The 13696-nt window shown below is 46.2% G+C and overlaps 1 protein-coding gene across 1 annotated transcript; it reads right to left on the bottom strand.

The window, feature by feature from the left end:
- Positions 1-1038: 1038 nt before the first annotated feature.
- JOSD1 (Josephin domain containing 1) lies at positions 1039-10288 on the bottom strand. Its single transcript, XM_079715184.1, has 4 exons — positions 9980-10288; positions 2124-2252; positions 1801-1995; positions 1039-1147 (listed from the first exon to the last, which is right to left on the bottom strand). The coding sequence occupies exons 1-4, from the start codon at positions 10162-10164 to the stop codon at positions 1048-1050; spliced, it is 609 nt and encodes a 202-aa protein (XP_079571310.1). The 5' UTR covers positions 10165-10288; the 3' UTR covers positions 1039-1047.
- Between the last annotated feature and the right edge of the window lie 3408 nt (positions 10289-13696).

Raw genomic sequence — 13696 nt, forward strand, 5'->3', positions numbered from 1 at the left:
CATTCTCAGTTGATCTGTAAAGGAAGCTACAGAGAGATGACAAAGCTTAACGCACATATCCACGCACATATCCACCCAACGTGAGGGCTCTGCTTCGTCACTATAGTGACTCCAAGCCTAGGACTTCTACCCATTCTAGCTGCTCCAAGTCTCTGAAGGCTTATCTTCCCAATACTTTCCTTGCCCAACTCTGTCTCAAACCAGAAGAATTTGATGTCAAAGGCAGTCTTATTTTTTTCCTGATTTTTGCCAGAGTGGGTCAGCTGGGAAAACTGCCCTTTTGCCTATCTTGTGCCTCAAAGCCTCCTAAACCAATGCAATGCAGTGAAGTGCGAGGGATGATGCTGGAGTGAGGCGGACAGGCTGCCCACGCCTGCCCCAGCCTGGTTCTGGCCACATCCTCTTAGGTATCTAGCTCACCCTGTTACCCTAGAATATCGCAGGATTCAACCACCCGGCATGGAATATTAAAGAACTTTTCATTATAAAACTCCAAGGATGGCCATAAACCACTCTTAAAAACGGGGTAAGGGCGGCATTGAGGGTTGGAGACAGCATGCTGTACTGCTGCTGCAGTTTTGGAGATGGTTTCCTGAGAGGCCTTTTTGCTCTAAGTCCTTCAAACCTGTCACATGGGCTTTGCCTGTACTGTGTCTTCAGACCCACTGGTTGCCAGGAAAGGGGAAGTGAAGGCAGCATCTCCAGGTGAGTCAGAGCAGCAGTGAACTCCAGCAGAGCCTCTGGCAAGTCCTCAGAGAAGCAGGGAAATAAGCTAAGACCCACCTTTCTTTCTCCTCTCTTAAATAAAACAGAAGTCTTCCATAGCTTGCCCTAAGCACACAGAGCTCCTACTTTCCTTTCCCAGAACAAGTAACGCTGGTTGGTTCTGTAACAGTCTACACGTCTGTCCTATTGCACTGTCAAATCTGAGGGGAAAAACCCGATGAGATGTTTGGGGACGTGGCAAGGGCAGACCCACTGTAGAGGCCACAGCACATCACAGAGGATTTTGGGGGTTGAGGTGAGGGAAGGCTGGGCAGAACTGTGTTACACATCAGCCCTCCAACTCTGATGGGCCTCCACCTCTTCTGGTACCACCAGCAGGAGTTCACAGTTCTTTCCTCGCAAATGATGTTTTAGAAATTTCCTACAGGAAAAAAGGGTAGATGAAAGAGAAAATGAAAATACTAGTAAAATTGCAAACTCCAGTCTTGGGGCTACACATTCGCCAGACAGGACCCTTGTTATTTATACCCTTGGCTGCCCTAAACACGCTCTAGTAGTGATCTGTTCTTGGAGGAGTCCACATTTGGTTACCCCTCAATCTGTCTAGTTCAATTTCCAATCTGAATTTTTGCTCATCCTCATATGTTACTGCCAACAGTAGCCAGTTCTGTGAGGAACAGAGCCCAAAGTACTCTAAAGGACTTATAATTGTTAAAAAAAAAAAAAAAAAAAAAGAAGAAGAAGAAGAAGAGTTTCTTCTTTGGTTACAGGGAAATTTAGCCCCCTCTGGCCCAAATGTTTGCCTTCCTTTCACTGAACTGGCAGCTATACTGTCAAGTTGGAGAATGTTACAATGCCAGTCCTGCCAGACTAGAAAGCCAGCATCTCAGGTAATGGGACTTCTCTACCAATGGGATTTAATGTCTTCATGGGTCATCAAAGATTCAGGTCTTTTTTAAGTCTGAAACCCTATGATTCTAAGTGACAATAAGGAGAGGACCCAAGGAGCTAGGAATTTCATTTCCTTTGTCCAAAGATAAGCTCAACTTGCCACTACATCAGCCACACAGGTACCTGAGCTCGCCCTCGCCTCCAATCCATTCGGGCATCTTCAGTTTGGAGTCGAGGTTGTAGTAGGCACCTCCCACCTCTCGAACACAGATCCAATGCTGCCTTTTGAGTGGCAACTTCAGCGGACCCCAACACAGGCTGGAGGGCAGATTCATGATGAAGCCCATAACGTTAGTGAGAGCAATGGCGCCGACATCCCTGCAGAACAGAAACGGTGTCGGGCTCTGCAGCAGCCACCTCCCCCGGATTCCCCAGCTGTACCAACACCACTGGCCACCTCCCCAGCTGAGTGCCAGTTCTCATCAAGTCAAGCCTGGTTCAACTACCTGCGCTTGTCCCACCAAACAGCTTCATAGCCTTTGGTTTGAAGTGCTGCCATAATGACGTTCACATCGTAGTTCCCGTTTCCCAGCATGCTCTTCTTGTGGGGGGTCACCATGGTGTTTGGAGACAACCTGCAAATGTGAAAGAGGAAAGCTGAGACTTGCTGGTCAACCTAACCCCTCCTGGCCCTGCACTGGCAGGGACAAAAGAGCACTTTACACCACTGCCCCTGGAAGCTTGTTTCCTCCCATTCAAGTAAATGTAACGAGTTTTTACCAAAGTATTTTGGAGTCTGGGCTCCTGCTGCCCTAGAGATTACCTTTCCTTTTATGAAAAACAATAATTCAATAGCAGTGGGGCCTATCTGCCTGCCATTTAGAAAGTGTGTCTCCAGTGAATTCAATGGATACAGAGAATGTTCCACGAAGGAGTCTCATCTATGAAATCCCGTCTTCCCATTTCTGCAGTCTTCTTCCTTGCTGATCTTCCTGCCTTGATACAGCCTTTTTTTTAACATTACAAATAGTATTTGATAGTTTGATTGCATGGGTAGTATTTCTTACTCTTATTTCTTACACTTTAAATGCTTTCTGTTTAAGGCTTGCAAACTTGGTAATCATCAATCTTTAAATACTCAAAGGCCTACAGGGGCTCAGACAGGTAACATAAATGTATGAACTGGGCCACATAAGGCAATAAAAAGTAGTAAGGCCCATATTAAACTGAAATTCATGAACCACCTAAAGGTATTCTGAATATACACGTGTGTAAAATACCTGAATTAAAAAAAATAAAACAAACACAAATTGGAAAAAAAATTTGTACCAGATAAACAAAACTCAACTGAAGTCTGGTTTGCTCGCTGGCTTTAAGCCATCTTTGCCCAGGCCTCTTTAGCCACTCCTCCATCTCATGACAAGGTCAGTTCTGAAGGCATTCCCAATCCTATTAATTTGCTTTCATAGGCTGCACAGGCCAGGACCTGAGGAAAGGTCATCTTTTTTTTTTTTGCGGTACGTGGGCCTCTCACTGTTGTGGCCTCTCCCGTTGCGGAGCACAGGCTCCGGACGCGCAGGCTCAGCGGCCATGGCTCACGGGCCCAGCCACTCCGCGGCATGTGGGATCTTCCCGGACCGGGGCACGAACCTGTGTCCCCTGCATCGGCAGGCGGACTCTCAACCACTGCGCCACCAGGGAAGCCCGGAAAGGCCATCTTGAAGGAAGGGGCAGCATGCCTTTCACCTCTGTGTGAAGGGGAGGAAGGGAAATGACGTGAGTTCCTCAGGAATAAAAGAGGACAGCGGATGTCTAGGAGGTTGCTAAATGCCATCTCCAGAAGAGAATCAGATCTTTAGGTCAACTCTAAAAACTTGAGAAATCTTATACTCTATATACAGCAACCATACTGATATTTTTCCAACATAAAACATACTCTTGCCACTACTTAAACCCTCCAAGGCTCCCAAAGCACTTAAATACGACCTAAACTACTTCCTCTGGCCTGCGAGGCCCTTAGGATTCTGCTGACCTCATCCCTACCTCTTAGCACAAACACCTTCTCTCTGCAACCTGAACACACAAAGCCCTTTCTCACTGGAGGGCCTTTGCACTCACTGTTCCCGCCGTCTGGAATCCTCTTCCCCTAGATCTCCACTTGCTCTGCTCCTCATTTTTTGGGTCTCAAGTGTTATTGCCCTAGAGGCCTTTTCTGACCACCCAACCTTACATTTCTCCCAGTCATTTCCTCTTACATCCATCTGCTTTCATTTAATTATAGCTCGTGTTACTACTGGACATGTTTTCTGACTTGCGTGTTTTTCCACACTAGAATGACAGCAGAGGCCTTCTCTACCCATCACCAGACCTCAAAGAATACCTGGCACGTGACAGGTGCTCGAGGGACATCTGTTGAAACGTTTTCCATGTTTATTTTGTTTTCCCTCTCTCTTGCCCTGTAAATATTAGCGGACCCTTAAAATAATAAGGGCTTATATGCTAGCCTCCAGAGTTAGCAAAGAAGGGGATCTGAGGACACTAAATTCCACTCTGCAACCAAACTTTGTTTTACCTGTGACAATAAATACCGTTTAGTGAAAACTTCTCTGCCATACCTGATGACAGATGCTTTCATCTATGTATCTCATTTAATCCTCACAATAAACCCATAAGAAGCTATGAATTATTACCATTTTATGGGTTTAGAAACTGAAGTTTGGTGATTTAAAATGACTAGCCCGTGATCACTTCCCTTATAAATGACAGAACTAGGATTCAAACTCAGGTTTGTTTGAATCCAAAGTTCTGCTTGCTGTCTTACGGTGAGGACTCATGAATCAGAGTGGCTGGTGGCGGTGGGCTGATAAGAGGAAAGGCCAGCTGAGTCCCTTGGCCTGGGCCTAAAATGTAGCTTAACAGGACAAAGGCTCTCAGTGGGTTCTTGGGCACTTGGATTAAATGAGAAAGCATATGAAAGTCTATCTCAAGATATATCAAGTTCCTCTCCCTTCACCAACTTTTCAGTAGCTTCTCAATACCTTCAGAGAAGTCTCCAGCCAGTAGACACAGGAAGGTTCCAGCAAAGAAACTGCTGAGTCTTCCACCTCTTTCACCATCTAACTCCCTACCAGGCTCAAACCTTAGTGCTGCGTTTCCCCCCAATGCGCTCCTCAGAGGATCACAGAGGCATTTAATACAATAGCTGAATGAATCAAGTAAACAGGTTTTTTTCCTACAGGTTTCCTTGAAGCCCCTAATATGCTAATATTTACCTTGAGTCTCGGGGAGAGGGTATGCAAAAGGTTGCAGCTCCCAAACAGGTTTGACCACACATTTTTTTTCAGGTGCACCTTCTAGGACTAGTGTTCCAAGTGTCTCTTCTCCTTGTCCTACATATTCAAATCCTTGCCTGTCTATTCCTACTATCTCTCCCCTAACTGGAGGCCCCTCACCTCACACCTGGATTTAAAAAAAATTTTTTTAAATCTTTTGACTGCACCATGCAACACGTGGGATCTTAGTTCCCCGACCAGGCATCGAACCCTCGTCCCCTGTATTGGAAGCGTCTTAACCACTGGACCGCCAGAGAAGTCCCACACCTGGAGTTTTTGAAACAGGTTCCTAAATTGACCTCCTTGCTTCCAAATGCTCCTTCCACCTATTCAGCCTTTACGTTCCTGCCACCTTCACCAAGGTATCATTTCACTCACTTACATAAGAACTGTCAGTGGAGCCAGTTGACTGGTTGGCCAACTCCAACCCTCCCAGCCCCACTTGACCTGCTGTTTCCCTTTCATTGGAATTAGTGTACTTCAGCCACCATGACCATGTGGCCTCTCTTCTTTTATCCTAGTTCCTGTTTCAAGCTAAATCCTAAAGCTTCTTCAAGCTCAACCTAACCTCCTACCTCTTCCATGGAATCCTTCCTGGCTCCAGTGCAGTAGAAAAAGGAGGGAGATCAGGAGGACCACACACATCTGAGTTCACATCCAAGCAGAATCAATATCAATTCTGAGATTTAGTCTCCATGCCTGTTAGCTTCTCTGTAAAAATGGAAATGATTCCTATCTTATAGGAATGAAGAATTCATTTATTTTATACATGTCCAACAAAATAGTAAATTCCTGAAGCAAAGGGGATGACTCATCTCCTCTGTATCTCTCACAGCTGGGCACTGGCAACTGCATAACCATGGGTCTGTCAAACCAATCAATACAGGAAATGCTAAGAATGGTTTCCATCTCACTCCTAGAAGAGTGGCCATTTGAATAAGTGGGATCCATCCAGTGCGCCCATTATACCAGTGCTTGTTTTTACTTTGACAATAATCAAGTGCCCACTGTGTTAGCTATTTTTATGAGATTTATCACTTAATCCTTCCAACAATCTTGAGATAGAAATTAACCCCATAGTGTAAGTAAGGAAGCTGAGGTACAAAGAGGTTATGGACTTGTACAGTCATATACAGCTCGTGAGTGGCAGAGCTAGGATTCCACCTCCAAACCTAAAGCTACAATGAAGTCTCCTGGATATTTCAACACACTGATCCCACTGAATTCCATGGGAATTCTACTCTGTCCCAGTGGAATGTTTTCTTGAGACTCCTCGGCAAACTCCTATTCAGGACTGTCTTAATTATTTCCACGGAAATTCTGGACTATACGCTAGCCTCTCATTTTTGTCACCATAGGCAGAGCTTAGAGCCATAATATTTGAAGTGATCTACAACTGAGAAGATGGGTTCTAGTCCAGGTCTCTCCACTGATGTCTGTGCCCTCAGTTAAGTCTCTGGTCCTCTCTTGTAGTTACCACTGTGTCTGGCTAAGGTGATGTTTCAGGTTTGAATGAAAAGGAGATGTGGAAACATGTCATCAAGATTCCTTTTTTCCCTTAATTTTTTCCTTTTTATAAGTTCTGACGTGTGACCTTAGAAAATATGGCTCAGAACTTCCTAATGTGTTTTTAAATTATTAAATACATAAAGCACAGATTAAATACATAAAGCACAGATCACAGCGCCAGGCACACAAAAGTACTCTGTAGGTGCTGGCGATGATGATGACGAGGAGGAGTCTGCCTGGCCCTTGGATGAGAAAATTTAAATCTCTAGAGGTTAACACTCAACAACACCTTTTCTCAATTTATAACCACCATACCTTGAAATGCGGCCCCTTCCTTTAAATGTGTGCTCAGGGACTTTTTAATGGGGAGGTAGGAGGGCTTCTCTGTGGTAAAGGATGTTCCCCAGTATCTATAATCTCTTATAGTCTGACCTTTTCTCCAATTGCAGTTGTTCCTCCTTTTCAAACCAATGATCTCTTTGCTATCACTGCGATCATGACCACTATCTTCAAATCCTGGATTGAGCCTGTCACACCTGACTCCTCTCTTCCCTGTTTCTGTGTTGCTGCCGAGTCACTAGCTTAGTCCTGTCTAAATTCCTATTCATTTCTATTCCAACCATGAGTCATCTCATACCCACAACTGCATTGAAACTCCACCCTGCTTTTGTATTTCTTCTGTCTGGCTAAAATTCAACTGCTAGAATGAACTTCCTCTCAACAAATGGCATTAATCAAAAATTTTGACCCATTTTTACCATTCATCAGCCACATCTTCAAAAAAGCATAGAACTTAAGATCTGGGAATTAAAAATTATCTAGTTAACATTACTGCCAACATTACCCTTCTTTTCTGTTAAAAATCCAAATAGATTATCTTTTTCCCTTTAGATTGCTCTGAATTCCATGGTTCTAAATTCACTTAAGTCTTTTCTCAAGGCCGGGTCAATGGATAGTTCTAAGACATACTTCTCAGCAGCTGAGTCTTGTTCAGGTTGTTTTCTTTACAGTGTGTAGTGGTGCCTGGCATACTGAAGGCAGCTAGTAAATGTTTGTTTAGAATTTCTATCTCCTCTCCCTCACCTCTCCTCCCTTTGTTTTTTCCTCTCATCCCTTTCACACTTCTTGGTTTCTATTTATCCACACCGAATCTTCCCATATTAAATACTCCATACAGAGTTCCACCTCTGGAGTGGTAGGGTACACATATTCTCATATGTACTGGTCTGCTGTTACTCTGAGGTGGATCTCTACATTGTGCTGATAGGTACCTGGGGGAATGTAGTACAACTTGCTAAAGCTTCAAAAGCCAGGAATAGAACTTTGGTTCCATGTGAGTGTTTAGCAAATATTCAGCATTCTTTGATTCAGGGAAAACATAGCTGAAAAAGTCCTGCTATTATCCACAAACAGTTTATAGTCCACATCTTCAAACCCAGGCCCAACTTCCTAGCAGGGTGAACAGCTACTGATGAGCTAATTGCTCTGAGACGCCTTCCCAATACTCAGGAAGTAGCAGAGCAGATAGGAAAGCAGGCCCTCCATTCACAAAGCTTGGGACCAAATCCTACAACTAATAGCTCTGTGAACTCTGTTCCCTCATCTGGAAAGATGAAAAATAACAGGATCTACCTTTTTTTTTTTTTTGGCCGCACAGCATGTGGGATGTTATCTCCCTGACCCAGGGATCCAACCAGTGCCCCCTGCAGTGGAAGTGCAGAGTCTTAACCACTGGACCGCCAAGGAAGTCCCAGGATCTACCCTTAAGATTGGTGTCAGGCGTGAGTTAACACAAGGAAAGCACTCAGAACAGTGCTTTGCACAGAGTGAGTGTTCATCTGTGTTAGTGATCATCATCATGTCAGATCCAGGCCAAATTTAGAGAAGTGGAAAACTTCTGAATGGACACACCGAATCCTGGAATTGACATTTACTAGTGAGTGAAACTGGGCAAATTGCTTAAATGGAACCCTAGTTTCCTAGGATCACTACTGATAAGGTTGTTGCAGGGCTGTCACAGAGTACCAAGTACCAAGCACATTCAAGGACTCACTGTCAGTCTTTTTCTTCTCCCTAGACTTCGATTAGGAAATAATCTGCAAATATCCAATTAGCAGTAGAAGATATATTAATGGCTGGCCAAAAGGAAGCAGTCTAATGGACTGGCCTCCTTTCTACTTTCAGTTACATGACCTAGCAATCTGAGACAAATTATCTCACCTCCCAGGGCCCTATTTCCTGAGAAGAGTTAATTCTACTTGCCAGATGATGGCCATGATGCAAAGGACACATCTGCCCTGCTAAGGCATTACTATGGTTATCACTGGCACTGGAAAGTAATTACTCTCATTACAATTTTGTCAGCACACTGGGATTAACATTCTTTTAAGAGAGGGCCTATGGTTCTTTCAGGGTAAGTGGTCCATACCTATGCTTCATAAACCACCCCAAATAGGTTGTTCCCAGCTGTAATTCAGGCCCTCTGGGGCAATCATTTCATCTCTGAATGGAGTCAGAGAAGGGTCTTCTGGAACTGCCAATATACATTGCTTGAAGAATTCTTGGGCTTTCTCTGCACTGAAAATTGAGCAGGATAACTCTTTATAAGCTGGAGTAGTGAGACAGGCTCACAAAGTTGCTATGGACAGCACACGTGCTGAACCAGCCACTGCAGAACCATTTCTCATACCCTTTGAGAGAATTTTAGAACATCAAAGCTGACAGAAGAAAGCTGAACTTCTATCAACCTGTCTGGTAGCGTTTGGAAAGTGGATAAGAAAGACCCTCTAGAATGAAGTAGAAAGGGGAGGGGACCTAGAGTCAGCTTCAAATCACAGCTTTGCTACTTAGAAGCTATTTGGACAAATTACCTGACCTTTCTTTCTGTTTCTTTATCAGTAAAATAGAGACAGTAAATCTACTGTTAGGAGAGCTACACAAAACACCATATGAAAAGTACCAACGCCAGCACATGGCCTCGTAGAAAAGCTGAGGCAAAAAGCACTGTGTATATACCCTTCTTATGGAACCCACTACATTCCAACTCTGATGACAGGTGACTGAGTGTGTACATATCTTGTCCCCCTTCTAGACTCTAAACTCCTTGGGGGCAGGACTTGAGAGGCATTAACAGCATAGTGGTCAATAGCACAGCAACAACAAACCTGGATTCAAGCCTGGCTTCATCTCTTGTTATGTTACCTTGGGCAAATTACTGAACTTCTCTCAGCCCTGTCTTTATCCATAAAATGGAAATGACAACACAGATTCCAATGGATTGTAGAAGGGATCACTTGAGATAACACCACTGAGGCTCTTAGCACTGTGCCCAGCCCACTGTAAGTGCTCAGTAAATGGTCCTGATTATTCACTTTCCCATTCCTGTGTCCCTTATACCTGCTAACAGCATTTAGCTAACAATCCCTGTTGGTTTGAAGGTTTTTGCAGCAGAGACGCTGCCCCACGCACAGAAATTCAAAAAGAGCACAAAAGTATAGAGACACCAAGAAGGAGTTCCCTACCTCTGGAAAATCTCTTGCAGCGTTTCCCGGGTGAAGGCATTGCTGTCCTGGAAGACGTTATTGAGGGCGTGCAGAGCACAAAGCTCCCTGCGCTGTTTCTCATGGTAGATTTGTAGGGGTGCAGCCTGGGGCAGCTCCAATGATTCGGATTTGGCCTTGTCTCCTTTCCATGGCACGCAACTCATGTTTTTCGTTTTAGGTTCCAGAGAGGGCTAAAAACACCCCACTCTTCCCTCCTGAGGAGGAATGTAAGCTTCTCAGTCTTTGCAGGATTCCTGAGGTCTACCTTATTTTCTGGTGTCCATGATTTATGCTTTGTCACGGGGAGAAAAGGTTGTAATCAAAAGGAAAAATAATTCCCCTCTTCTCAAAACAAAGATAACTTTTGGATTTAGTGTATTTTGCCACCACTGTCGAAGTGCAGAAGTTTTAAAAAATCATATAAAATCTACGACCTTGTTTTCCTTCTTCCACCCTCCTCTTCTACCCCTTCCAAAAAAAAAACACTATTTTCTTGCTGTATTTTCCTTTCTGCAAATGACAACCAGGCCTCAAGGCAGGAGGACCGAACGGAGTCGGTCACATCGCTCCTTTTCTTCCATTTCTTTGGAACCACAACGCCACTGACTCAGGAGACAAGGCCTAGGTGGTGGATAAAACGCAAATTTCGAGCAGCTAGCGAGGGCCGGCCAGCGTGGGATCGCGGGCCCTGCTGGGGCGTCGGGGGAGGCTCTCCATCCTCTCGGGTGCGGTGGGACCCCGCGGGGCCGAGGCCGGCGCAGCTCCCTCGGATAGCGCGGACTCTCACCCTCTCGCCGCGGCCCTACGGGGGAGACAACTCCTGTCAGCTCCGGCGGTCGGGCGGGCCGCCGCACAGGACCAGGCTGCCCAGGGAAGCTGCGCGGCGGGACCGGCCCCAGCCCCAAGGAAGGTCCTGCACTGCGACTGGCAGGCCCGCGAGGGGTGGGGCCGGACAATTCGTCTCGCCCTCGGGGGCCCGGGCCCACCCAGCTCGCCGCCCCCACCCCAACCTCCCCGCCCGTCACGTGAGTGCAAGCCGAGGCGCCCTCCCACCGCTCCCCTAACCCCGACCCCGCCCGGTCCCCCGCGCCGCCGGGACAGCTTACGGACGCGCCGCCGGTCGCCCCCTCACCGCTGCAGGCCGCCACCTGGAGCTGCGGGCCGCCACCTGGGCCGCGCTCGGGCGGGCGAGCGAGCGCGCGCACCTGAGCCCGACGTCAGCGGCCCCAGCCCAGCGCGTGCTCCGAAAACGCCCTCCTTCGCCGTCCCAGCTCCCGCCCCAACGCGGCGTCCGCTCTGACGTCACCCTGACGTCAGCGGCGCCGGCTTTGGGGCCGCGGCCGCCGTGCGTCTGTTGCGCGGGTGCAGGCAGCGTTGGGCCCCCTGGCGGTGTGGGGTGGGTAGCCCGGCGGCGGCTGTAGCGGCGACTCGCCGAAGGTACAGATAGTGCCCGGCTCCTCGGCTGGTGCCCGGATCCTCTGCTCTCCCTCCGGGGCTGGGCAGGCCGGGCGGCCGGCGGGAGTCCCGCCCCGATGCCTGTCCCGCCCCTCTCCTCCCCCGGGCGTCGGCTCAGTTCCGGGGCGGCGACCCAGCTTGGGGCTACACTTCGCGACTCTCCCCAGCCCTCCCGTCTTTCTGATCAGGCCTTTTGGGCAGAGTGCTTTCGCGAACCCGGACTAGTTTCACCTGCGCTGGCCGTTTTATGTTTACCTAGCATGCCGTTCGCCAGGTGATTTCAAAGCACCTTACTGACGCGGTCGGGCGCAAATTCTCTTGTTTAGTGGGCCCGACCGCCCTCACTTTCCGGGAGCTCTGAGGGTAAGTGCCTCGCCGGGAGTCACGTTTCAAGTGGAATAATCCTATTTCAGTTCCTTGGTGTCGTATTTCGGCTTGCTACTCACAGATCACTGCCCTTTTGCCTTCGGGTTCCCGTCTGGTCTCACAGTGGCGGCCGTAGAGCTTTCCTCTGAGTATTCTCAAGGCGTAAGTGCATTGTGTGTGTCAGGAAGATGAACTCAGTCCCACATGGATTGTTTTCCCTTTTTTTTTTTTTTACTCAAAGACATGTGGAAGGCTTCAGCAAATATTCATCATCCACTTTAGTGTTGCTATCCTTTTGGATTTTTGTTCAGAAAGTTGGAAAAACAAAAGATCACACTTAATTCAGTCATTTCTTTAATCCTGCTTCAACACAGCTCAACACTTAAAACACAAACATCAACTGAGTAAATCTGAAAATCTACTTGGCCTACTAAACAACTCATGAATCGGACAGCATCCCGCCTAGTAAATAGAAAGGCGCTCCTAGGAGTTGTGCAAAATGGAAAGTTTTCAATAGGCAGAAGAAAGAGTGGATTGTATTAGGGAAGGTCACATTTCCTTATAGGAAGCAAAGGGTCTTATCAGGCAGATTACCTCACTAGTGTTGTTCAGGAAATTCCAGAGTGATTGGTTTAAGATTCTACTCCTGATAGAGGTTGAAACTGCAGTTAGGTTATGTGTTAAATCTTGGTGGGGCTCAACACAAGTGACTCCATTTGGGGCTTGTTTCTTTTTAACAACACCATTACACTAAACACAGAATTATCACTTAACACACTTGCTTGTGTGCGTACCATGTGGTTGGGAGTCCTCTGCCCTCGTTCAGACAACTTTTGAATTATCTTAAATTTTTATTATCTGTAAGTCACCTAAGGATTACAGTTATATTTGTGTATGATTCGTAATTGAGGCTTGCAAACATTGTTCTTCTAAGTGCTTTACTTATATTAACTCATTTACTGCTAACCTGTTAGGTAGGTACTTTTTCTTTTTGAGATGACAACTGAAGCACAGAGAGGTTAATTAACTTGCTTGAGGTCACATAGATAGTAAATAGTGGACCTAGGATTTGAACCTAGGTTCTAACCTGTCTTCCGAAAGAGGATGTAAATATGGTAAGGAATTCCCTCTCTAAAATGTGTTTTCAGATTTCTCTATTCAATTCAACAAGCACCTTCTCTGAGAATATATTTTTTTCTGGGTAAAGCCCTGTAATGAGAAGGGCATGTTTTTTAGCTTACCATCAGGTGTCAGCGCATTCTGAACTTGAACTTTTTCTGGAAGAGCCAGTTGGTAAGATTCTAAATATCAATATTATTCTGGAGTATAATGCCACAATATTTGGCTCTTCTGCCAAATTGAGATTTTAATATTTTTATCTACCTCATAGAGGCATATGTAGGATAGTGGTGAGCAATTTCACCAGAAAAAAAAAAATTGAAGAACTATTATCAAGACCTTTGGAGTTGGATGGCTTCTCATCCCAGATTCCCACCTGTGTTTGTACAGATAAAATTTGATTGGGGACTTCCCTGGTGGCCCAGTGGTTAAGACTCTACGCTCCCAATGCAGGGGGCCTGGGTTCAATCCCTGGTCGGGGAACTAGATCCCGCATGCGGCAACTAAGATCCCGCGTGCCACGCAACTAAGACCCGGTGCATACAAATATTAAAAAAAAAAAAAAAAAAGATTTGATCGTAGTTGCAAACAAGAACAAGAAGTTGCCTCTTAACTCTCAAGTAGATCCCTGAAACTGAAGGCTCTTTGGAACCCTGCCTCTTGCTCACAAAATCTTGTGTTCCAAACCCCTAAATCTGGGTATGTTATCTTCTGAAATGGCTGCTCTTTCTTGCTTGCTGCCTGGGACGAGTGGCC

The sequence above is a fragment of the Hyperoodon ampullatus genome (genome assembly GCF_949752795.1).
Source record: "Hyperoodon ampullatus genome assembly, chromosome: 11".
Taxonomy (NCBI): domain Eukaryota; kingdom Metazoa; phylum Chordata; class Mammalia; order Artiodactyla; family Ziphiidae; genus Hyperoodon; species Hyperoodon ampullatus.